The following is a 26,663-nucleotide window of genomic DNA, read 5'->3' as shown; positions in this document are numbered from 1 at the left end:
CACTGAAAACAGTCTGGCACCATCCTCCTGGCACCCACCTTTGAGTTACTGATATGAGATCCCTCAGTCTGCTTTTCTCTAGACTAAACAGGCCAGGTCCTGCAGTCTCTCCTCATACAAAAGATGCTCCAAACCCCTGATCATTCTTGTGGCCTCTGCTGGACCCTCTCCGGGAGCTCCTTGTGTTTCTTGTACCGAGGAACCAGAACTGGGTACAGTTATTCCAAGGTAATGAGGTAAGATTGAGGTTAAATATGAAAGCCAGCCCACAGGTTGACCAACTACTATCAAAGTAAGCTTTTAAAAGTTTTCTTTTAAAAAAAAAAAAAAAAGAAAAAAGAAAAAATAGGCTAGTGTTTATTCCTCATGAATCTCTCTCTTGATGAAGTCAACTTCGTGGTACCTACATCCTGTAATGAATATTATTACTTTGAACTGCAAACTGCTCTCAGCAGGAGCTCTGTCTTGCCAGGTGTTTGTCCAGATTTAACATGGCTTGCCCATGAAATGACTCAGGTGCTGTGTACTACCAGCAGTACAAACAGATGAGTTTGCCAGCCACCAAAATTCAGCTTTGAAATGCAGTATGTGTTAGTGTGGAGTGAAGGAAGTTAAAGCAGTGTTTCTTTAACGACACTTCAACTCCTCAGTGCACCCAGATGACCCCTTAAAGTCTGGGATTTTTCCTTCCTTTTCCTCTCTTTTTTCTTATGAAAGGCTTCTTGTTATTTTGGGGGGTTTTGTTGTTTTTTGGTGGGGTGGTTGGTTTTTTTTAGTTCTCCAGCACTCAGGACTTAAAAACAAACTGCAGTAGTGTTGAGCTGCCTTAGTGTTACTATGGAAGACAGCATGAAAGCTAAAACCACAGAAAAGATGATTTTTCCATCTCTACAGCAGGCATTTGGCTGGCAGATTCCTGCAGGTGCCTGAACATGTCTCGGAAAGTTTATCCCTGGCTACCTTAAGAGGGTTACTTCTTGGTAATTTAATTAATGCATTGAAGTATGTGGAAAGGATTATAAATAATATAATTCTCTGGCTTTCTTAATCACAACCAGAATGTCTTTCTCCTTGTATATCCAAAAGTTATTAGTTATCTGCTCAGAGAATGTTTAATAACTTAACTTTGAAAAATGACACCTCCTTTGCAACACAGATTTAATATGACACGTTCCAGCTGGTACGCACATGTTCTAACACAGGCTCTGAAATCATACATGTACACTTCAAAAAAGGAAGAACTCTAATTTGGTAGAAGTCAACAGAGCTTCTCACATGCTTTAAGATAGGCAGATGTCCTGAAGTTTGAAGAGAGAGAATTGCATACCTCAAAAAACATAGTAAATATAAAGGGGTTCAAACTGCTGCCTCTGAAATTGCTCATAATTTCGGTAATATATTTCAATCGATCCCAAGTATCTCTGTCAGTTAACACTGACAACTAGAGCAACTATTCAACTCAAGTTCAGTGGTACAGAATAGTCCTGTTTGTAGCAAAACCAATAAGCATTACTATCAACAAGACAGGAGCATGGAAGGGCCAACAGAACGGAAGCCCTCCTGCATGCCCTTCTTTCCTAAAGAAATACCCAGGAAGGACTAAAACTGCTGTGACATGGGTTGCAATACTGGGAGACTGATAGTGCTGTTGGAAGTGCTTTTGCATGTGTTCTAACATGCCATAAGTTCTGAAAGTGGCCTCGTGTACCACAAGCCTTTGATATCTCTGCAGTTTAATCTGTGTGCCTGCCAAATCTAGGTGGAACAACCTTGCATTTAACTGAAGAGGGTGAATGTAGTTAGCATTTAATTCCAACTCTCATTCATTCTTCATTTTCCCTTTTTTTTTCATATTTAAGCCTTTCAAGTCATTTGTATCAAGTTCAGCAAGCTTGCACTTTCTACTCAAAGTAAAATGTTACCCATAATATACACTGTGGTTTTTGTCAGACACATAAGACTTTCAAATACTTGCTACCAAGATTATTTTCCTATGGTTCAGTTTTGAAAGGCAAAAGTGAAATCAAATTTCAATCCCTAGTAACTCCACATCTGTGTTTCTATGTTACAGAAGATTTGAAAAGAAAAAGAAACTGATTCACTTTGTCCTTTGTCACTGTTCCCAGCTGTGAACTGCACCTGCACCGTGACTCACTAATGCTGAGGAGGCCTAGATGTCTGAAAAGCTCAAACAACAATTTAAACAGTGTTCTTCATGTGCCTCACACAGCTAGAGAAAGAGAAAGCTGATTTTATCTTGCTATTATACAAAACACGTCAAGTTCTGGAAAACAACAAAAAACCCCTATTGAACATTTTGCAAGGCATGTACATATGCTGTGAATTACAGATTCCATGTCATCTATCTCAGCAGGGTAAAGTAATACATGTTTTAAACTTATCTGTTGGTCTTTATAACTGCACTCCTTTTAAATTCCTTATGCCCAAATTATTAACAAAATATGCTTGTATAAACACACTCTGATTTTTTTTACCTTAATTTTTTACTCTTTAGTCAAATCAAGGCTGTGCCTTCCAGCATTTAAAAATACATTGTAATCCATATCTGAACATTCAATACAACTCATAAAGCAAGTTCTGGATTACTAGAGCTAAAAGAAGTAAAATGGAAGGGTGGAAAAAGCATACTGACTTCACATGAAAGTTTTATTACATGCATGAATACCCCTTGCATGAACATACATGGGCAGAATTGGATGCTAAAAACCATAGCTAGTTCCCAAACTGACTGCTGGAAATCCTTTTTTCTTTCCACTCTACCTTGCTCCCCTCAGTTTGATAAGGGGACCTTCCATTCAGGTCTGAAACTGGGCATTTCTGGCCTTTTGCAGTTACAGGCCTAGGAATTACTTAATGAAACACCAAAGACATTGTGCAGAGCAAACATGAATGATGATCCTTTAATGATTACATATTAAATTAAGACCTCCTTACTAATAAAACTACATGCTTTTAATTTCTTTCACTGGTGTCTTTCTAAATCACATGGTACTACAACCCTCTTTGGAACTTCACTATACTAGAAAAAATTATGAGAGATTTCTCATAGATTTAACTAAACTAGCACAGACTTTTACGGGACCCCTAATGCTACTGAACTTGTCACAAGCAGCCCCCCTTTTAATTAGATGTACCTCACAGATTATTCAGCTAGACCATTAATAAAAGCAGAAACAATAGCTGCATTCCACTGTATTCAGTCATTTGAACGCTGATATTTGAGCTGAAGAACTCAAGTAATAGCAGAATAAGTGAGACTGTGCACTGGTTTGTTTTCTTAAAGTAGACATGGGGTATCTTTCATAATGTCAATTACACCCTAATTCTTTTACTTTTCTTTTTTAAATACAGCACAATCTATGTTTTTGGGACATTTATCCTTTTCCTCTGCTAGCTAGAGCTTATCTCATGTCTATAACTATGAGGTTTTATATTTTGAAAACTTTATCATATTTTATTGAGGACTTTCGCAAGTGATTGTTGTATAGGCTAGTTCATGGGTTTATTTCTTCCCAACACATTAGATAACCAGGTCCATCTGGCCATTTAGTGGATTTTTCTTTTTTTACTAGATTATCCTTAGTTTGTATTGTTTTGCATGGCTGTAGGTAATACTTCACAAATTAAATGATTGCCTGACAACTTAATGATATGAATTTAATAGTGAATTTTCTTTTATACTGAATCACTTTAAAAGTGGTAACTTAGGCTACATGTAGTATAATCTGTATTTCTGTATACTTCGCTGAAGTTGAGGTTTACGCAGCATCTAAGTTGAGAATTAGAAACATATCTATTAGTAACTTTTTGTCTGCCTTCCCAGACTTATTCGACAGTTTATTTGATTGTAGATAAACAATTGGTTTATGGCCCAATAATTATGTTGGCATTTTTCAAGTCTATCATCTAGGAACAAATACAGTTTATTGTATTTCAAATCACTCTTGAAATATAACCTTTTCTCTTTGGAAGTTGGTGTCTCTGTATCTGTTCCAGTCCTCTCATTTTTCTCTGTCACTAACACTGACATGATGGATCTCCTTGGGTTTGTTATAATGAGACAGCCAATTCATAAAATATATGGGGTTCTCCAGTGGGGAAAAGGAACCACAAGAGAAGAGATGGTTCGTGCAACAGCTAATAAGGAAGGAAAGCATGAGTCACAGTCAGAAACACGATGAGCCATATGAAGGGAGTGTAGAAACAATCTGGTCTCTTATTCTGCTCATAGCTATCTATTCCTTTTTCAACTGATTCTGGGCATGCCGACAATAATTACCACAATTCTCTCAAAATCTGACTCACCCCTTAATGATATTTTTCTTTATTTCACCAAAGATTTGAACTGACCCTAACTGATAGTAGATATCCAAAATACTTGAGCTATTTAACTTTACAGTGAATCGTGGAATTATTAAAAAAGAACCCACAGAACCTATAACCTGCAAAGTGTGCTTTACACAAGAAGACCCAACAAAATAGCATTATTAATCCATCTTCCACAAATGGAATATACTTTCCAAGTTATGCACATTTTGCAGACAATTAAGTGGTGTTTAAAAGAAGTGGTATAGGTTTTGGAGCGTATTTATACTCTTTTGAAATGTGGATTTCAATGTGGACTTTTTGCTATCATGCTTTCACAATATAGCTTAATCCCAAAAGGATTTAATTGTATTTATTATATTTTTCTTGTATCCTTTTTAAAAGGTTGTTGAGCTTCCCTACAGAAATACATTTTGCAAAGAAAGAAATAACATATTTTTTAAAAATTCACAACTTGAAGAGGAAATCTCGTGTTCTAATTTTGTTGCTAAAGACTTACCACACCCCACCAGAGGGCGTCAGCATAGCTGGAGAAACCTGTCTTCCCGTCCTCATCAAGGGCATCCTTCTCAGCGAGATAAACAAAATAGGACGAAAAAATCAATCCCAAGAATCCAATGTACAATGTGGTTATGAGTTCCTATTAAAAAAAAGGAAGCAAACAAGCGCCTAAGTTTTGCATCATCTATGTTCTGTCATTGTAAAACATTGTAATTGTAAATAAAGGATTTTTATAATATTTAGTTTTGTCCATGGGCAAGTCTTTCTAACTGAGCCTTAATTTTTTCAGGCCTGTTTGCTAAACAAGGCAGATGAAAGAGGAAATAAAATAAGTTTCCAGTAGTTCAGATTTCTATGCTGGTCACCCTTGTTTTCTCATCTTTTTCTCTAATGATGTTACTTGTGTACTACTGTGTACTTCTAGGTACGACTTCATTGCTCTGAAAAGTTCCTTTACATTTATAGTTTTCATGTCTCTAATTTTTCACGACTTTTTGGTTTGCCTACACAAGTTTTTTTCAATGCAAGATGAAACTCTTTAACACCTGAAACTGTAAGTTTAGTGATCCATAAAAAACAACAACAGAAATGGAGACTAATTCTTGTTGCCTGCTTACAAAGAAAACATTCTGCTTTTTTCTACTAGATTTGTGACTTTTTTCCACATCAACAGAAATCTTATAGTTACACTTGGCATGTTGCTTACATCTCAGATATTAACAGATTTTACATGTTATTGAGGGATGGCCATCACTGCTTTCTTTTGATTTTGTCTTTGGGGACAGAATTAGAGAGTGGATGATAACTGGAATACTTCTGGCTTAAGTGCTGACTTTGTCAGAAGTGGCAGAAAAATATGCTTTTCAGCAGTGCTGTGCATAGTCTTCTGAGATCTTTTCAAAGTGGTTGAAATATCAACAGAACTAATTGGCTTATTTCACCATTGGCATCTCTCAGCTCCAGTCCTGTATTCATATAAAGACTGAACTCTTAAAATAAAGTGCAGATAAAAATGTAATTGTCTTAGACTTATTCTAAATGTCACTCAATATTACATATGCATATATACAGAAAATACTACATGCCTATATTTAAGAACAATGGTAGCAATCCAATAAATAATGTCTTTAAGAGAGAGTGCAGAAGATTTTGAAATAATACATACTTCAAGAGATATAGACAGATTGGTGTCTACCAATGTCCAATAGTATGAGTTGATGCATGATCTCAAAGTAAAATGCAGTTTGCGGAAATCAGGCTTTAAAACTTTACATTTATATGAATTTTTTTTTTAATAGATAAGAGCTTCAGCGAGTGCTGCCTAATACTGTTTTCAGCAAGGACTTTCAGTTACATATATGTGAAGGAAACAGAAAGAATAAAAAAGAAATATGCATAAAGGCAAATTTGACTTGACTTGAGTCGAGACATTTTTTTGACTTAGATTATATTTTCAGTTGCCATAAGGACCACACAATATAAAATTCAACACTGAGGAAAAATACCAGAAAAGCCTAACTCCACAACTCATCAGTAACACCCTCCTCAAAGCAGTAGAAGACCTCACAAAGCAAGGTGAGGAATAAGTAAAACTAACTGAGAGGATTACAAGCTGGAGCCGGATTGGCTAACTCAGTTTTTCAGTAAGCTCCATGATTTTTCCATGTCTTTCTATCCCCACATGTGATATTGACTCACGTTTCGTTGCTTTTGGCAAGAAATGCTTGTATAAGCTCAACCTGCTGAAAATAGAAGAACTTCCTAGCCAATTCAGGCCTGAGTGAGCTAATACAGCTATATGTGAAATTTCAAAACACATGGAAATCGTTGGTGACAACTTTAGTAAGCTTTTCTGGGCCCACAGAGGTCCAAGTGCTTGTTATTTTCACAGGTCACAAGATGTGAATTTATTTTGTCACATTGTTTAAGGGTCTAGAGTCCCATTTTTTTCTGAAAGAGTACCAAACTCAACAAATAAATGAGGACCTTGTACTCTGCCTGTAAAGAAAAAGCAGCTGAGGTGTTTCTGTTTTGTTTTTCTTTTCAAACAAAAATTTCTTTAAGAGACTGGACAGGAATAAAGGTTTTATTTTCTCTTCCCTTTGGTACCATTCTACGGTTTCAGCTACACTTGTCCAATGTAAATACAGAACTCTGTTTTTGACTTTTTTTTTTATTAATGTGTTAGTGGGTGAGCTGCTCTGACAAGTACTACAGATCTGTAGAGTTTTATATATTATCATAATCACTGCTTTGGATTAGCAGAACTTCAGGTGCATTTATTCATAAATTCACTTCTCCACGGGTATTTCTTTCCCTTTCAAATCATTGAAATTATTTAAGTTTGTGACATTTAAGACTTGAGCATTATATTTTGGAGATAGCATTTCCAGATTCTTGACTAAAACTTTGAAACCCACAGTAAAAAATTCTCTCAGACACCTCTGTCATTAAGGTTAGCAAATGTTGGGAAAGTGTGTTTGGATATCAGCTCTGCCCTAGCTAGATATCCAGGCAATGCAACCTTAATAAATGAAGACCACACAAACTTGAGGTGTTAGAAGTCATTCTGTTGTACAGGATAAAAGCAGGCTTTATACTAGAGCACTTTGGTGTGCATCAATGCTTCACACCCATCATGATATAAAATTTTCTACAGAAAGGGGGAGAGAAATAAAGCGAAGTAAAGCAAATTTTAACATAAAATTAATCTTTTGGATTAATGTCCTGGGTTCAGCAGTAGCAGTCATTTTTCCCCTTCTTGGTAGCTGGTGCAGTGCAATGTTTTGACTTTCAGCTTGGGAACAGAGCTGATAACAAGCGATGTTTTGGTTTGGCCAAGGACTTTGTGAGCCTCATGCTCTGCCAGGGAGGAGGGGAAGCCAGGAGGAAGCAGGGACAGGACACCTGACCCAAACTGACCAAAGAGGTATTCTATACCACAGCACGTCATGCCCAGGATGCAACTGGGAGTTAGCCGGAAGGGCTGGGAGTCTGCAGGGTTGGAGGAGGTATCGGTCAGAGCTTGGTCGGGCTGGGGGGGCGAGTTATCGGTTGGCTGGTGGTGAGATGATGTATTCTCTTCCCTTGTTATTTCCTTTATCATTATTATCACTGGTGGTAGCAGTAGTGATTTGTGTTATACCTTAGTTACTAAACTGTTCTTATCTCAACCCGTGGGAGTTGCATTCTTTTCGATTCTCCTCTCCGTCCCTCCGGGAGCAGGGGGAGGGCAAGAAAGGGGGGGGGAAGTGAGCGAACGAATTACCTGACTGAGTTTAAACCACGACAATTAAGTACTTCCCATTCTCACTCATAGCCACACTCAGAAAGCGCAGGTTAAAGAAGCCTGTTACAAGTCTGATGTAAAGATTCATAGCACAGTATTAGCCGTCCATAGTATAGTATATTTAGAGGCTAATGATAAAAGTTTATTATTATATTCATAAAGCTAAGTCAGCTTTTCATTGAGCGATTCCATGAAGTCCCCAAAAGAAGCCTTCAACTAGAAATTTTTAGAAGTCTACACTAAAACATTTTAGCTTTTCCTGCTTAATGAACTTTTATGCAGAATAACAGTTTCAAAGCTTCAATGGATATATAACAATTTACAGCCAAGTTTAACTCTGTGAATACACCCTTGAATAAGTAACTTTTCTAGCATTTATCATAGCATAGTTAGTATTTTTATTTATAGAATGAATTGGAAAGCTCTTTATTCAGGCAGTGAAAATAGAACTATGTAAATAATTGACTTGTTCTATCAAGACTTTTTCACTAGTATTTGTTTTTCCACAGAACAACCAAGCTAGGAACACATCTGTGAAGGCAGTGAACACTATTTGCAGTATGAAAGGCAGTCCACATAACTGCATTTAATTAATTAAATTGAAGGATAACAACAAAAAAGTTAATTTAAAAAAAGAAAAATAATACCTGATACGGGTACCCTGCTAGCTACTGACCTGAGGTAAAGTATAGAGTTCCCATTTTAATGGTAGAAACACATGATGGACCTACGAAGTACTTTTTCTCTTGCAACAGTACCTGTCCCTTTAGAATCATAGAATAGTTAGGGTTGGAAAGGACTTTAAGATCATCTAGTTCCAACCCCCCTGCCATGCGCAGGGACACCTCACACTAAACCATATCACCCAAGGCTCTGTCCAACCTGGCCTTGATCACCACCAGGGATGGAGCATTCAGAACTTCCCTGGGCAACCCATTCCAGTGCCTCACCACCCTAACAGGAAAGAATTTCCTCCTTATAGCCAATCTAAACTTCCTCTGCTTAAGTTTTAACCCGTTACCCCTTGTCCTGTCACTACAGTCCCTAATGAAGAATCCCTGCCCAGCATCCCTATAGGCCCCCTTCAGATACTGGAAGGCTGCTATGAGGTCTCCACACAGCCTTCTCTTCTCCAGGCTGAACAGCCCCAACTTCCTCAGTCTGTCTTCATATGGGAGGTGCTCCAGTCCCCTGATCAGCCTCGTGGCCCTTCTCTGGACTTGTTCCAACAGTTCCATGTCCTTTTTATGCTGAGGACACCAGAACTGCACACAATACTCCAGGTGAGGTCTCACAAGAGCAGAGTAGAGGGGCAGGATCACCTCCTTTGACCTGCTGGTCACGCTCCTTTTGATGCAGTCCAGGATACGGTTGGCTTTCTGGGCTGCAAGCGCACACTGCTGGCTCATGTTCATTTTCTCATCGACCAACACCCCCAAGTCCTTCTCTGCAGGGCTGCTCTGAATCTCTTCTCTGCCCAACCTGTAGCTGTGCCTGGGATTGCTCCGACCCAGGTGTAGGACCTTGCACCTGTCACGGTTAAACTTCATGAGGCTGGCATCAGCCCACCTCACAAGCGTGTCAAGGTCCCTCTGGATGGCATTCCTTCCCTCCAGGGTATCAACTGAACAGGCTATGACTTAAAGACCATGAAAAGAATATACTAAAGTAAACAAAATCCTAGGGCTCTTTAAAGATGTAGTACCTGACGATGTATGAAAACAACTGATCCCAATAATCGCCACGTGCCACCCTGTCGATCTACATGAAGCATTCGAAGTATCTGAAGAAACCGGATCCCTCTGTAAAAAAAATAAGACATGAAATGAAAGTAGTGATTAAGAATAATTCTGCTCTATCTATACATATATGACTATGTACACTAACATACTGCCATATTACAGAAATGTGATAGCACTGTCTCTGGCTACAGTTGTATCTTAAACTTGAAGTATCTATCTCAGTATATAGCACGTTTAATTACATTTCATTATATTCAAATATATTTGGATATATTTACTGGAACAACAGCACGTTTTAAAAAAAAAAAAGAAGTCTAAACTATGTGCTTTCTAACTCAGAGGAAACTTGCATATTTTACTTAATTAGGATAGAATCACAGTTCCAACCCCCTAACACAGTCACAGACACCTTCCACAAGACCAGATTGCTCAAAGCCTCCTCCAACCTGCCAGGGTTGGGGCAGCCACAGCTTCTCTGGGCAACCTGGGCCAGGGCCTCACCTCATAGTGAAGCATTTTTTCCTTGTATCTAATCTAAATCTCCCCTCTTTCAGTTTAATGTCTTATCCCTACATGCCCTTTTAAAAAGTCTCCCCTCCAGATTTTTTGTAGGCCCCCTTTAAGTATTGGAAGGCTGCTGTAAGGTCTCCCCTGAGCCTTCTCTTCTCCAGGCTGAATAACATGAACTTTCTTAGACTTTCTGCATAGGACAGGTGATTCTCAAATGCCTCCTTTTCTTAGCAACAGTGGTGCTTCAAGCTTTGCTAACATAAATATAAGCAAACTTTTTTCTCTATTTGCCAAAAGAATGTGAATCAAACATGGTATTACTGAAATCCTTTTTATGCAAGTTATAGAAAACATCTAGTTGGAAATAGTAAATTGTGATTTTTAGGACAATAATTGAATCATAAACTCCAAATATTTTCAACTAAAGAAAATTAATTATTTATATTGTTCTTCGGCAGAATATTATTTAATGGAAATATTTCATTCTAGTTGTATGTTCAATAATGAACTTTGTTTGCTTACACTTATGTTATTACCACTGACACAAAACAATGAAGAGCAGGAAAGTATGAATGTTAAATTCATCTACATGAAAATTTTTCACTGAAAGTATTTTTAGCTCTTTTTAGCTATCCTTGAAATTTTGTTGTTATTGTGGGTAGCATTGTTTTTTAATTCAATCATCTTATTTCAATTCCACTGTGGCTGCATTTTTCTGGGTCAAACCAGAAACTAAGCATGGTGCCAGCCGTCCTTCAGTCACTGGTCTTATTCAGATTGGGAAAGCATACTGTCTTCTGGAAGACCCAACTTTTCCTTTATTGAGAAAGCAGGTTTTCTGAGCTTTCACAGCTGACAGTCAAATAATCAAACGATTGTAACTTTTTTTGGAAAGCACACAATAATCCTGGCTATCAAATCATATATCAGTGACTGTGTATAGCAGCACCATGTTTTGTTATTTCTTTGATATGCCATTGGAATAATAGTTTTATCTAGCAAGAAACTTCAAAATATCCACTTAAAACCTATTAATCAAAAGAAGAGTCCAAGAAGAATTACAAGACAACCAAATGTAGGTTGTCTTGTAATGTAATTTAACCAATATAAGTGAGCACTAATACAGCTAGGTGATGCAACAGCTTACTGGTTGCTTATGCCAAGAGGGTGGAGATCTATATATAGGTCCCCCACATATAAGCCACAGTGCGCCTTTTCATTAAAGTCATTCCTATAATTTTAGTTAAATTAAATAGTCTTTCGAATTTTCCCATTTACCCTCCTTTACTCTTATATGAGCAGACAAATCACATTCATGCTGCCTGTGTGTCTTTATCATCATGTAAGGATTAATGTTCTATGGTAACAGTTACCTTAAAATTACTTTACAGATTTAGTTCTGTCCAGTGTTTGTCTACACAGCTAAACAGTTTAGACAGTACTGTACATTCTCACTTCCCAGTGATCAGACTGCACTGGGAATCAGAAGCTTGTAACAGAACATGTAGCACCTCTTGCAAGTAAGAAGTGGGAAGTACACCTACAGTGCTTATCATTCCTTATTTCTATTTACCCACTTTACTTCCCAAAACAAGCTTGCAGTACTTGATGCAAGCTGAACAAACACTAGAGACATCAAATGTTTCTGGTTCATGTATGGTATGAGTTACTTGTGCCAAACAAATCCACTGAAGCATAATTACTCTTTAAACAAACCCATTACTCATACTCAAAAAGTACAGAGTTAAGTGCTGTCTAGATTACCTCTTAAATAAACCAATGTTCTGTAATACTCTTTTGTCTCAGAAAGAGAGCTGTTTGATGTTTTATATAGGACATAAAGTTTAGGTTTTTCCTCTTGGCTTCAGCATTCCCACTATTCTTAATATGCCTTGTTTCTGCCCTGCTCTTTCCCAACCAGTGTCCAAGCCCAGTGACACACAGTCTTTCACTGTCTAATGTTTCAATATAGTAACTTTTCCTATATTGGGAAAATTACTTATACATCTAATTCAGAAATTGGGAAATTAGATATACATCTAACAACATCTGTAGTTGTGAGGATCTACAGTCACTACAAGACCATACCGTATTGCGGAGGTGGCAAACACCTGTCCATTAGATCCTATGCTCAGAACAATAATTGAGGCTACTACCACAATGAGATCTGTTAAAAAAAAAAAGAAAAAAGGAAGAATGTATTTAGCTCTTAGCACCAGAACACACAAAAAATACAGAGTAAAGCACTTTAAAAAAAATAGCTGAAATTTGGTGGCCAGTAAGTGACTGTAATAGCTTCACATCAAAAAAACAATAAATACAGTTTCTTCCATGATTAATTTAATGGAAAATTTAAAGATCCTGACAGATCAGGCAGCTTGCCATAAAAACAACAAAGGCAAAGGTATATCTACACCCTAGAAATGAATCCACATTTTGTCTCAAGGCTTTTTGAGAGGGAAAGTAAGGGTTTGCTTCAATCAATAATGACATGCATAAAGACAAGTATCATAGCATATACACATACACACACTTAGTTTAAAAATTGTATCAAAGCTGTAAAGACAAGCTTTCAAAGTTCAGGGAACTGTCAGAACAAAGGCTGCTTAAAAGAATCAGAGTTTCTGGTTTACTTTGTGATACAGTTTAATTGTATGAAGAAATAATTGTTTCCAGAGTTCAGTTTTCTTTTTTCCACAACTCCACAGTTTACAAAGTCCCAGCATTATACAATGCAAAGGATGGATTGTGCTCACAATGCCAGCATGCCGTATTTTCTCTTATCCTATTTCAGTGAACAGGTCTATCGCTGTTAATTACTGAACCCTACTCTTCACATTATTCTGAGAAGACATTTTTCTAATTTCCTCATGAGCATTTCTGTGGTAATCCTGTTTAGGGCATCTGAATGCTTCACTTTCAAAATCTAACCAGAAAATAAAGGATAGTATTATAAACAAGTAGTGAATGTAGACAGAATGAGGGCAAGTTTTGGTAATTTTTCCTTGCCAGTTTTAAACAGGCAGTACTTTATTCTTCCCAGCACTTAACATTATATTGCACTTCAAAAAAACCAGTGCCTGCTGACTTCACTTTTGCAGCTGTGAGAGCTCAGAACTTCTGTAACCTGACTTCAAAGTCTTCATTTGGACATTCAGAAAATGAGGCACACTTGTGAAAACTGATTTAAATTACTGCCACAGAGATTCCGTGTGATGCCTAGGCGACATGCAGAATAGAATTCAACTTCAGAGGCAACAGTTGCCTCCAACAAGGGTTAACGTTTTTCCTCTCCTTTAAACATTCTCCTGTCCTATTCAAACCATGTTGTTGCTGCAAGAAATATTGCAGCAGTTCTACAACAACAGTATCCTTCACTCCCTAACTTGGATTAATTTCCAGTACCAGTCTGATTTTTGCTGTAAAAGCAGTATACCTCCCCATGGGATAGCACTCAATCAGTGTAAAGACTGTACTCCAATAACTGTAGCTATATGAAAATGTAAATAAATAGAGAGAGGAATAAGTTAAGGCTACAGAAAGAGCTTCCATTTTGGGATACTCTTAACTTTTCAGCGCGTGAATTTCCAAATTTTATGCTCTTCCTTTATCATGTATGTACGTGAACATACATTTGTAAACACTCAGAATTTAGGGAGGGTCTTCTTCCCAGCGCATCATAATACAGATCTTTGCACTTAAGCAAAAGATGCAGCTGATATCCTTACTAAATTATCAGATGTATACATATCCACCTGATGTCCAGCACTGGAGGAGGCAGAGACTGACACTTAGGAAAATAGTTTTAATCAGGTACTGACAGTAACATAGATTTTTCATTTGTACTTTCTGCTATTCTGAAAATGTGTTCTACATGGCAGAGATATTTCATTTCCCCCCTCCCCAACCTGTTCTTCTATTTGCTTCTTCTCTGACCTAGTTTTCATGCCAGTTTCCAATCTTCACTAATCCCAGTTTACTGGTTCAAACAGTACTATTTTATGCTCTAGGTCTTCAGCATATCTTTCTGCCTTTACACTGCCACCTTTCAATCCCATGTATTTTCAGCCTCTATTTTTTTAACTTCAGCCTCCTGCTTGCCTGTCAGTTTTTCTATATGTCCTTCTTCCAGACCCTTATCTCATGTCATTTCACTGAGCCTGTATGTCCTACTCATTTCCTCCTACCCCACCAGTTCACCTCAGCACTTGAGCCTGCTATTTTCTCTTTCCATGTGCCTTGGGCTGTTTCAGGGAGAGCACTATAAAACCAAAACCAACAGATTTTCCACTTCCAACCCAAGCACTGCTGTTCAGATAAACCTGAAATTTGAACTGTGCAGGCTCACTGTGGATAGAAGAATATAAGAGCAATCTTTAGCAGGGCATGTTAAGCACAAACAAGCTACCAATTTTTCAGAGGCTTGTTAGTCAACTTGGAATTGATTTTCAGTGACAATCAAAAAAGTGTTTTCTAAGTTTCAAATATCTGCTTCAAAGTGTGGAAGTGCTAGCTCTTCTCCATAAGAAATTGTCAGAATTGCCTTTTTCACAAACAGCTTAAAATTTTTTCATGAAATGTCTCCACTAGACTCAAACTGAAGGAGACACTTGGCATGGAAAATACCAAGATAAAGAGCCAACATTTGTTTAAACAATTTTTCAACTTTAACAAGCATTAGTATTTAGATTAGCATTACATTAGTATTTATGTTAGTTTTTAAAAAAGAAAGTGTCAGGAAGCTTTGGGAATTTTAAAAATCCAATTCCAGTAATTTATAAGCAGCAATATGTGGATATCCTTCTCAAACATTGTACCTACTTACATGTTTGCAAACATGTCTGCACACACACATTAGATGTAGAGAGACAAAAATGACTTAGTGTCCTCTATATAATATGTGAATTACATACATAGATCACAGACCTCCAGAAATCACATTCCCTGCAACTTAGTATGTGTGGTATACAGATTTAAAAACCTTGTTCACTGCTTGCCCACTTTCCCCATGGCTTACTCTTAAATTATGAATCCTTTGGATATTCCAAACAGCTGACATTTTTTTCTTTAAAGTCAGCTTGGCAGTGAAAAATTACTTAGTTATGCATAAACTTCAGCACAGCACATGGCAACACCTATTATACAGCCTACTCGAGTACTGCTTTATTTCAGCAAATTGCTGACTTGTTTCCAGTGTTCCTACAAGTTTACTTTCTAGTATGCAGTTCTCAGATTTTGGATAAAAAGCAATTAATCCTTTTTTAAATTTAAACCATGTAAAAACATTTGTATTTTAATTTTTAGTTGTCATAATATTTTACGGAATCGAAATAGTCTTCAGCTTGCAGGTATGTTCTTAGTAGTCTGGAGATAATATGATGTCCACAAAGACTTAAATTAAATATATCATATGGACATATTTGAATTTGATTTATAGCACATTCTTTTTTGCTGATTTTTTTTGTCGTACTGGCACTTCATAACTTCAAATCATAGAACCATAGAATGGTCTGGGTTGGAAGGGACCTTCAAAGGCCATCTAGTCCAAGCCACTGCCACAAGCAGGGGCATCTTCAACTAGATCAGGTTGGCTGGAACCACATCCAGCCTAGCCTTGAAAGTCTCTGGGGATGTCACATCTACCACCATGAGATCCCTCATGTCTTTCAAACTGCATGCTGTCAAAACCAGGAGAAACAAAAGTTAATTCATAAATTGCTTTTTACTTTGTGACATTTTCTGCAACAACAGCCAAAGGATAAAAGAGGTTGTGAAAAGACATTCTCTTGATTTTACCTGTGCTTGGTACCTGCCATTCATGAAATTCTAATTAGACTATGATTTTCAGAAGTATTTAGCTCCTAATCTAACCCTACTGAAATAGTAAGTAATGGAAGTATTAAATCAATAATTACAGAAAGTATTACTATTACTGCTGATGACATAGTACATGACTACCGCACATTCTTTAAACATGTTCATCCTGTGAACTAGGGAATGAAGAAGCATGGAGAGAGAAAGTGATGTTTCTAAGGTTTCTTGGTATGCTGGGAATGAATTCGATCCATGTCTCCTGACAGGTTCTTTTATTATAGAATTGCCTTTTCTCACATGTAATTACCCGTAACTTGTCTGCAAAGAGGAGATAAATTAGGCTAACTTTAGAAAATCTACCTAAGAAATAAAAAAATTTTATTTACAAGGTAGAGAACTTGTATCATTTTCCATTTTAGGTAATTTTTTTAAAGAACATTCAAGAAATAAGTGTATCCTATCAACCCTTTTCTTCCCCATTTATAGAATAAATTTCAAAAGTTAACATATCATTTTATGCAGTGTGTAATGCATTAATATTAAGCAAGTACATAAAAGAAAGAAAAGAAAGTAATACTAGGCTTGACTACTAAATCTCTTTCTGGTAATAAGAACCAAAATATTTTTATTTACTATTAGAGAGGAGGAAAATGGAAAGTTCAAAACTGCTACCCAAGTTGTACTTTCTAAGAATTAATCAAAATTTTAGTGTGGACAAAACCCAATAAAAAAATCTTTCTGGTATCAAAGACATTTCAGTGATATTTTCTGATTTTATAATGGAGATATTTTGCAAAGTAAAATGAATACCTTATTTTTTAAATTCTATTCTAGTCCTTTAATTTCTTTTTCTGATGTTTGTATTTTATTCTTGTTTATTTGAAAATGATAAGATTAGTCAGTATGATTCTCACATTCACAGCAAATGTATTTGTCAAGTTTAGTTATTTGGATGAGTGTAGACACAGCTCCATCTGCACTTGATATGTCAAAACAAATCTTGACTTTAAATTTATTGTATTCTTGGGGGAATTTTAAATTTTAAAACAGAGCTGATGCTTTTGAATGCATAACCAGCTCTAACCATTCTTAGTTTTCTTAAAAAAACCACTGTGTCTTCTCCGAAGGCTATACAAACATTAATGTTTACTGTAGTAGATGCACAATGCCAGTCAGTATACAGAACCAGTATCAAGTTGAAAACACACTTTAATGGGACTGCCACATTTCCTCCTGCACATGTATACTCTAATATACCTTCCTAAGAGGCATTTCTTACTGAAAGAGAAGTCAAGAACATGATTAGAAGAAAATAAAAGTTAGTTATAGGCTTCATGGTTAGAAACTAATCATGAAATCATATCAAGAAGAAGATGAAGAATTTGTATGTGATGAAACACTTCTTTCTCAATAACCCAAATCTCATCACATTATTCACTGCCCACATCTAGATGTATAACAGAATATGTTGTTTCATGAGTTTTTGCACCAAACTGCATAAAGTTGCTGATGGTTAAGAAAACATCAGTTCTTTCTCTCCCCTTTTCACCTCTCCCACTATGCTCTATTTAAAACTCAATGAGTTGACATTTGAGTAACGTAAAATTCACAGCTCTACTGGAGTCTATATAAAATCACAGACTTAAAATAGAAACAATGATGTTATGGACTACTACAATTTTGTTTGAACGTCACATTTTATTAATCCCTCACTGTTCCACAGGCTCTATTAGTCACCTCTCCCCATGAACTCCAGTGATGCTACCCACAATAGTCCCTTAAACCACCTAAAATGACTTTAGTACTACCCAGAGGAATTTTCTCTGAGTCATACTTTGCACATTTCCATGTTTTCCCAATTTATACTCATCTTTGTGTTTGGTTTCTTCAGGAGACCGAAGGAAGGATATTGCGTTCAAAGTCTGGTCAATTTTCTCCAATCACAACAGTAGGCTTAGTAAATATTTCTTCCCTGAGAATTTTGCCTTTCTTAAGCTGATGGCTGCTTATGTCATAGACATATTTTAAATGCTAGTTCTAGCAACTCAAAAGAAGAAATAATTGCATAGATTCACAAAGCAGATCAATGTCTGAGACACGGCTCAGAACTGCTATGTTGTTTCTGCAGTAGTTGACATCTTTAAAATTTATTGCAATAAAAAAGTTAAGAAAAAAAGAGTTTAAATCTTACCAATAATTGATATTGGCTTTCTGGCAAAGCGTATTCTTCCCTGGAAGCCAACATACTTACTCCTGCAGCCTGCAGACCACAGTCGGACCACATATTCAGCACCAAAAAACACAACCAGAACTATTTCCTAAGAGAATTAAAAGAACAAAACATCAATTTATTTTTTTTTTCATTAAAAGACAGACTTCATTTTGCACATCTAATTTACTCCTATAACTGGCAGGTCTGTAATTACCAGGGTGTTCCTTTTTAACCTTCTTGAAAACTGGGATAACATTTGTGATTTTTAACAACTAGGACCTCTCCAGACTCCCAAGACCATTGGAAAATAATGGAGAGAGGTCCCGCGATCACATTGACCAGCAATTTCACTACCCTGGAGGAAATCCCAACAGAGCCTATACATTTATGTGCATCCAGCTGCAGCAGCAAGTGTCAAACACATTCAGGGCTGCCTGGAAGTTTATCATCCCCCCAGTCATGGTCTTTCAATATAGGACTCTGGGGTTCCCAGGGCCCACCACTGGTGTTGAAGACAGCAGTGAAGAAGGCATAAATATCTCCGCTTTGTCTATGTCCCTATTTGTGAGGTGACCAATCTCATCAAGTAATAGCTCAATGCTCTCTGATTCTGCTTTTGCTTCAATTAACAGATAATAATCTGAAGGCTGTACCAGGGTAAAAAGCTTTCTCTTCACGCCATGAACCCAGGCCCCAAGGGAGGCAGCAGACTTCCCTAAGTGGGAAGTCTGCATACTGGGTACACCCTGCAGCCTGACAACTGGGAAGTGGGGAGTCTGCATACTGGGTACACCCTGCAGCCTGACACCTGGGCGACGGTATGTTCCCACCAGAGCTCTTTTTGGGAAGCGCATCGGTCATGGTCTTTGTAGAGTTTAGAGAGGTCACAGCCTTCTACTAGGTGGATACCATTGCTCCCCTGTCAATCTGGCAGGGCTACATCAACCTTCCTGCATACAAATATGCCCTGTTTTCCTGCTTTGGGTGCTAGGGCTCCCTGGGGGTTTCTTGAGGGGGGCCCTCATCTGCACCAAGTCCCACCAGCCACTATGGTACAAGCAGCAGGTTCCTGGTGGCTCTCTGGGCTCCTCCTCAGGTTCCTCCAGTTCAGGCCCCCCACTGTTCACTGCACTAGACTGCTCCACTGCAGATCATGCCAACTGAGGGGAGCAGTATATATACAGCATATAAAATAAATCACCTTTATTTTAATAATGCTTCCCTCTATAGCACTATATTGTAAAGCACTTGCGCATAACCAAGGATCACTATACTTTGAGACACTTCTAAAGAAGGCAGATTAATAAAGATTACAACAGATTACAACATGGACAGATTTGTTGAGATCTCTGTTCCTTCCTTCCTTGTTTTCCTCCACCATTGCAATATGCTAGCACACCCAAAACACAGCTCCTAGGCTTTGTTCCAACCTAAACTGTATCCAGTAACTCAGAGTCACCAAACACCTAGTACATAAATTACATCTTTGGAAAATATTTGTATTTTAACTTAAACATGCTTGCAATCTCCACCTGGGGAATTCTAAAGCACCCAAGGAGTGAACACACTTAAATCACAATTTTCCCTCAATAACAATGCCAACATGCCTTTAAAACTGACATTCTGAATGGTTGAAAAAGAGACCAAAATATTTCAAAGCTAAAAACAGATAAGAAAAACTCTACACTTATATGTAAAACTTTGTATCAATTTTGACTTTTAACAAAGTTAGGTCAACATTTCTGTATTCACTTCCACCTCCTTGTTTTGCCTGAGAACCAAGATAATATGCACAGTCTTACTCTGTTTTCACAGCAGTTTCAGCCTGACCATAACCAAAGAATTAGTAGAAAGCTAGAAAGCTTACAGCACAGTTTCAAAGCAGGAGCACAAGAAAATACACCACAAATCAACTCCACAAGTTCGACTTTTCAAAAAAATGTATTATCTACAGCCTCTACAAGTAACACTTCCGAGTCTGTGCTCTGAAATCTAAACTGTTCAAGCCTAATAGTCAAAGCACAATTCAAGAGCAATCTTCAAGGGAAAATAATTCTTGCATTTCAGGAATCTCGCAAAATGCTCTCTCACTTATTAAATTGTCTACATTTTTAGCAGATTCCTGGTAACATCACTCAGTGGCATTTGTTTCCAAGTCTCTTATTAAGAATCTCTAATTTCCACCAAAGGAAGCAGAACTAGACAGACCTAATAGACATGCTGGAGAAACAGCGCTGGAGCTTTGGAGTAGGCTGTGAAGTCATGATCACTTCATTCTGTAATTAGGCAGAAAGGTAGTACCAAAGCTTGAACTGACAGAGCATTTCTAAATCAAACAGTTTCACATCCTTATCTGCAGGCTAAAATGGCTAAGGTCCATCTTAGAAATACATGTGTTCACAGTCTTAGAGGAAGAAACACAACCAGAAAGCATAGCTTATGTGATTTTGTTGACAGTGTTGGTAACCTACCCTTTGACAAGGGAAGATACCCCTAACAATTTAAAGGAAAACATATGTGCCATTCAACTGCATCAAAAACATGGTTCTATCACTCAGTGGCAATTCATTCAATGTTGGTCCTAACAGAGAACACTAATGGCAGTGGAAGAATCATTTCTACAGCAACTGTGTATTAGAATCACTGGGGCAGGTAAAATATTTTGCAGAAAGCATACAAGCACATAGATAACTACTGAGGAAGCAAAAATTTTTGAGACTTTGGTTATTCCTTGATGATCCGGGAAAACCTACTGAAATCAATAAGGTTGCACAGTCTATGAAAGGGAAAATTAGGTTGTTGACAGAAGGAGGAACCTACATCTTCAATAAATTTGAAATTAATCACTGATCACATTTCATTTTGTCCTGGATAGGTGTCCATGTTACCAAAACCACAGCAATTAACACTTTTGTTGGCAGCCTCAGGCAGGCCGAAGTCAAAGAAGCATGAAAACTGGACAAACATCACAGCTTTATAGGTGGCCCCTCCAAAAAAAAAGAGGGGGGGGGGGGGGGGGAAGATTATGAAACTTACCGTGTTATGTGTACTGCTAATGAAAGATAGAAGACATCCATTTCCAGGGCTGTCAAGGCTGATCAAGCTGCACCTCACTAAACTTGCCTTTAAAAAAAGCCCTAACCTGCCTCCTTTTCCTCCTACACACATAAACACTTTTCACAACCTTAAATTTATTGCGCCACATTTACCTTCTGGTAAAGGGAAAAAAACCCAGCAATTTTCTGGAAAGTCAGAAAAAAATACTTGCTTTCACTGAAATGGAAACAAAAGATGGTGCGGAGTCGTTGTGGATAAAACATGAACCAGAAAAGATGTTCAAACAAATCTGAAAATTAAATAGTATGGCAAATATGCTCCCAACAATTTATATCCATCTTTATGTCATTTTGGGTCCTTCTCCAGTTTTCTGAAATTTTACAGAACGCTTGCTTTCAATATAGGGTTATAATAATCAGTATCCTGCAAAACTGTTTTATTTGAGGTCCCAGAAGTATTTTTCCCTTTCTCCTGCAAGTGGTGAAGGCAGAAATATGTGATGGAGGATTCTCAGCAGATTTCATAAACCTGGAAAGCCATTTGGCATCAACAGAAAGCCAGGGATGAACTCCTTTCATGAAATCAAACTACAAAGCAACAAGTAAGAACACGCCATTGCATTAAAAAAAAAAAAAAAAAAGAAAAGGAGCCATATCAGGCTTGGTGAAAAGAGAGTTAAAAAATACCCTTGGCTATTCTATCTAGCAATCAGCTTTTTTTTGAGCCTTCCATTTTTCTCAGCAACCCTTCTCTGAACTCCTATGAGGGAAGAAAAGGAAAGCAATGCTGCGTATCCTTTGAACACAACAGCTGCCATAAACTGTCAGGACATTTGCCATGACCCATTGGAGGGACATGAGACAGGTGGGGAAAAGCACAGAGCATCGTCCTTTGTCTGGGGCACTGAACATGTTCCGGAAGCACAGCCAAAGGCACTCTGTATTGAGAAATGTACCAGCAGACAAGGTCTTTAGGCAGCACTGCAACTTGAATTATCTGCCAGGAAGTGGAGCACAGAGTAAGGGAACAACAGAACTGGCCAGATTCTTCACACTTACATGTTAGTCTCTTCCTGTTTTGTTAGTGGTAAAGGATACTTTTGGCAATTCAAATTGCCACAGTAATACTCAGTAAAGCATTTTATACGCAGTAACTGCCTAGCCACATAAAGAACTGACATATAATTACAGATTTTAAACTGGGCTTGTACTGTCTAATAACTTTGCTAAAGTCAGTAGCAGCATTCCGTTTTTCTGTGCTTGTCCCTGCTGTCTGGGAAAAAAAACCAAAACACACAGCTATAATTTTGCCCAGTCAGGTGGAAGCCCTTAAATTCATTTCATCTTTGAATTCTTTTTTTCTTTTTTCTTAAATCTAGCCACTGCATAAGTCTTCCCCACCCCATAATCATAAAATAATACATAATCACTTTTATGCTATTCTCAGTCTAACTCCATTTTATTAATTTTATTAAAATATAAAATAGATAAGCTTAAAGGGAAATATATATGAAAATAAGCTCCATGCATATCTAATTCAGTCAGTCAAAAAAGAAATTCCTGTTGAAAAGCCATCAATTTTTTACCAAGAATGTCATTGATGACCAAATGAAAAAAATGCTCACATTAACACAGAAAATCAACATTTTACACAGGAGTGTAAGTGAAATATATAACCTGGAATTTACAATATGTTCCAGTATGGTTACGGATAACTGCACCGGGGAAGCAGGAGAAGGGAAAGAGTTTGGTTGGAGTGATTAAAGTGCACACATGAAAAAGACAAGTATTTTCTCAGCTGCAGCTGTGTTTTAGGTAGAGAGCACACACAAGGCTCTCTTCACTTTTTTTATTGGAATATTTAGGTGCTCCGGTAAAAGGAGGAAGTGGGATGGCTAAATGAATAGTGTGTGCTCATGAAGATTCAATCAAAACAATGAAGCCTCAGAAGCAGTCATAAAGCTTTAATAGTCCAAATGTTTGCACACGTGTACTTATGTCCAGAATTCAATCTGATAACCTGTCTTCAAGGTTTTCCAGTCCTTAGACTCAAAAATATCAATTTAGTCACCTGTTTAATAGTTTACTCAAATGCTATGAAAGCCTACTGATACTGAAAATACTTCCTACCATTGTGCTTGCTCTCATAAAGATGATAGACATCATGTGTGAAAATATAACATCCAGTATATGGAAGAACAGATGTTAGACACTAAGTGTCCTATAGTATCATTAGCTTATTCAGACTTACATGTCTTAGGTGAAGCCAATGCACTTAATGTTTGGAAGTCTGTTGTTTGGATAAAAAATTAATTTATTTAACATTTCTTAAAAAGAAAAAATAATCCATGCACATGTGAAAAATATGCTGAATTTGCTGACTTCATATGAGGATTATCTTTATCTTTCAGTTTATTGACATTAGCCTTTCCTGTAAAGAATGAAGTTGTACACTAATGAGGAAAGCACATGGTGCTTTAGTCACATTACCTATGACAACTGCCATCCAAGTGAGTTGGATGAGTTGGAGTGGACAATTTAGTTTTAATTCTGTTTAGGCAGGAACCAATTTTTCTACAAAGGAAATTAATTACAGTCTCAATGATTTTTGAGCAGGACTTTTTTTTTCTAGAATTCACTAATAAATGAGGGCAAGTAGTGACAGGACAAGGGACAATGGCTTTAAACTGAGAGGGTATATTTAGATTAGACATTAGGAATAAGTTCTTCCCTGTGAGGGTGGTGAGGCACTGGCACAGGTTGCTCAGAGAAGCTGTGGCTGCCCCATCCCTGGCAGCGTTCAAGTCCAGGTTGGACAAGGCCTTGAGCAACTTGGTCTAGTGGAAGGTGTCCCTGCCTGTGGCAGGGGGTTGGAACTGGATGAGCTTTAAGGTCCCTTCCAACTCAAACTAGTCTGTGATTCTATGATCAAAATACAGTAAAAAATTTCCTTTTCACCTGCAACACTGTCATTATACAAATTAATGGTTTATTGTATTGTTACTTTTAGTATGTAAAAGCATCATGCGTATGATAAAAAAAAAATATTTTCTTGTTTTTAGAACAGCACAATTAGCGAAATAACTCCCAGTTAAGAAACTTTTTTTGCAAGGTCTTGCAATAAAAATAAAACCCCGTCTTTTGTAAACTACTATGGTGACCTCTCCTGGTAGAAAAATATATGACCTCTAACCATGAAAACATGCAAACAGATTAACACTCAAAGGAGGAATGAGGGCCAGGAGTGAACCTGGCCCACTTTATAGTTTATTTTTAATGCCATATCCTTAAAGATCTAGATGCCACTAACCAATCAAAACTGAAACACAGACTACTAGATCTTTAAGAAAATATTACAGCCTCCTGCTGTATAGGCTAAATCCTATACAAGAGGCTTTGGCAATTTTTTAAAAGTAATTTTTCAATAGTATCATCTTAGAGTAAGATTAAAAAATAACTGTATATATCATATATTAAAGAATTAAAATTTGGGACAAAGTGGAACAATAAAATGTTACCTAAAAGTGACACAATGAAGGAAGCCCCAAAAAAAAAAGGATGGACCTAAACATATGCATAGTTTCCTGAAAACATGGTATATTTTCCTTTTCTGGCATAATTTTTTTAAATAAAAATAAAAATTCCCATTGTAACTTCAAGTAAAAAATACTCCTAAACTTTTTTGTTTGTTTAATTTTTAATTTCAGTTATTTAGCTACTGTGCGGCAGTGGATTGTCCCCCTCCGCTCTCGTGAGACCCCCTGTGAAGTCCTGCATCCTGCTCTTGGGACCCCAACACAAGGGGGATGTGGACCTGTTGGAGCAAGTCCAGATGAGGCCACAAAGATGCTCAGAGGGCTGGAGCACTTCTGCTAGGGAAGCAGGCTGAGATAGTTGGGCTTGTTCAGCCTGAGAACAGAAGGCTCTGGTAAGACCTTATAGCAGCCTTCTAGTACTTAAAGGGGGCTTACAAGAAACCTGGAGAGGGACTTTTTACAAAGGCATGTAGTGACAGGACAAGGGGGAATGGTTTTAAACTGACAGAGGGGGGATTTGGATTAGACATTAGGAAGAAATTTTTCAGGTAAGGTTAATGGAACAAAAAGATAGCTGTTAGGTTTTGCCTTCTTCAGGATGAACACTCTTCAAGAGCCAGAAAAATGTGCATGCAGACGCAACTCTGAGATCAGGCAGGAATCAGAAACTCATTCTGCACTTAGTCACACAGTGTTTAAGGAGCACTTATGAAAACCATTCGGAAGGTAGCAGATAAAAACAAGTAATAATTACAAGTCAGTTCTGCCAAAGACAGAAAATGAACTGTGTTGACTCAAGATTAAGTACTGATTGTAGGAAATCACATAATCACTGTACTTGACTTGTATTTGGAAGAAGGCAAATGAACGCTTAAAAATATTTCCATGAGTGCCAAAAGTGTCTAGAGAGTAATTAAGTAGGAAAGAAAAGAAAAAAAATGACAACTCTTAAACCTTTTTTTTTCCTTCCCTATTTTTAACAAAAGTATTAATCCATTTTTAAAAGGAATTTTAAACCACTTCCAAAATTCTGATGTTCACATAGCTGTTGGTGACAGGCTTTACCATGTGGTCTAAAAAAAAAAAAGCAAGTAAGCCACATTACTTCCTCTACCCTCAAACTGTTACTCTTAAAACGCATCATACATCCTGATTATCTACCTTCTGGTACTTAGGCATGGCATGATAATTTGTGAGGCTGTATTTCAAGCATGTAAACATCATCCTGGGCGGAGTTACTTGGTTTTAGTATGCAGTAGAGTAAGTTCTCTCTTTTCAGCAGTCCCAGTTACAGAACTGGCCATCATCATCCCTCACACTGACCTTTTGGCTCAGTACACTGCTCAGTTTTGCCAAGTTGTTCTGGTGATCAAAATGGAGGATTTCATAAGCCATATTTAGGGTATCAGATACTGGAAGAAATGCACAGGGACACCAGAGAGAGGACTTAGAGGCATGACAGACTTCTTCCAGAAGCCAAGTATTAAGCATATAGTGCACCAAATTGTGATCTGGTAACAGGCCACTAAAGGTGACATCATGGTGGAAGTTCGTCACAGACTGTGTGATCAGGATAAGAAGGCACACAAATACTTCTTTAAACAACTAGAAATTTCTAGATCATTCCCTGGTTCTTATGGAGGACTTTAGTTCAGG

General features: G+C 37.5%; 1 protein-coding gene across 1 annotated transcript in view; it reads right to left on the bottom strand.

Annotated features, from left to right (window-relative positions):
- The window catches only part of LOC134162099 (potassium voltage-gated channel subfamily KQT member 1-like), a 473,656-nt gene that overhangs the window by 416,303 nt on the left and 30,690 nt on the right, over window positions 1–26,663 (bottom strand). The window contains exons 4-7 of the mRNA XM_062615579.1: window positions 18,395–18,521; window positions 12,478–12,556; window positions 9,843–9,939; window positions 4,847–4,987 (exon numbers count right to left, since the gene is read on the bottom strand). Of these exons, the coding sequence (XP_062471563.1) occupies window positions 4,847–4,987; window positions 9,843–9,939; window positions 12,478–12,556; window positions 18,395–18,521 (444 nt within the window). The remainder of the gene's footprint in view (window positions 1–4,846; window positions 4,988–9,842; window positions 9,940–12,477; window positions 12,557–18,394; window positions 18,522–26,663) is intronic.

Source organism: Pezoporus occidentalis, unplaced genomic scaffold (assembly GCF_034315485.1).
Source record: "Pezoporus occidentalis ecotype Australia unplaced genomic scaffold, CSIRO_AGI_Poc_V1 ctg182, whole genome shotgun sequence".
Classification (NCBI taxonomy): domain Eukaryota; kingdom Metazoa; phylum Chordata; class Aves; order Psittaciformes; family Psittacidae; genus Pezoporus; species Pezoporus occidentalis.
This window is presented reverse-complemented; position numbering and strand designations above follow the sequence as displayed.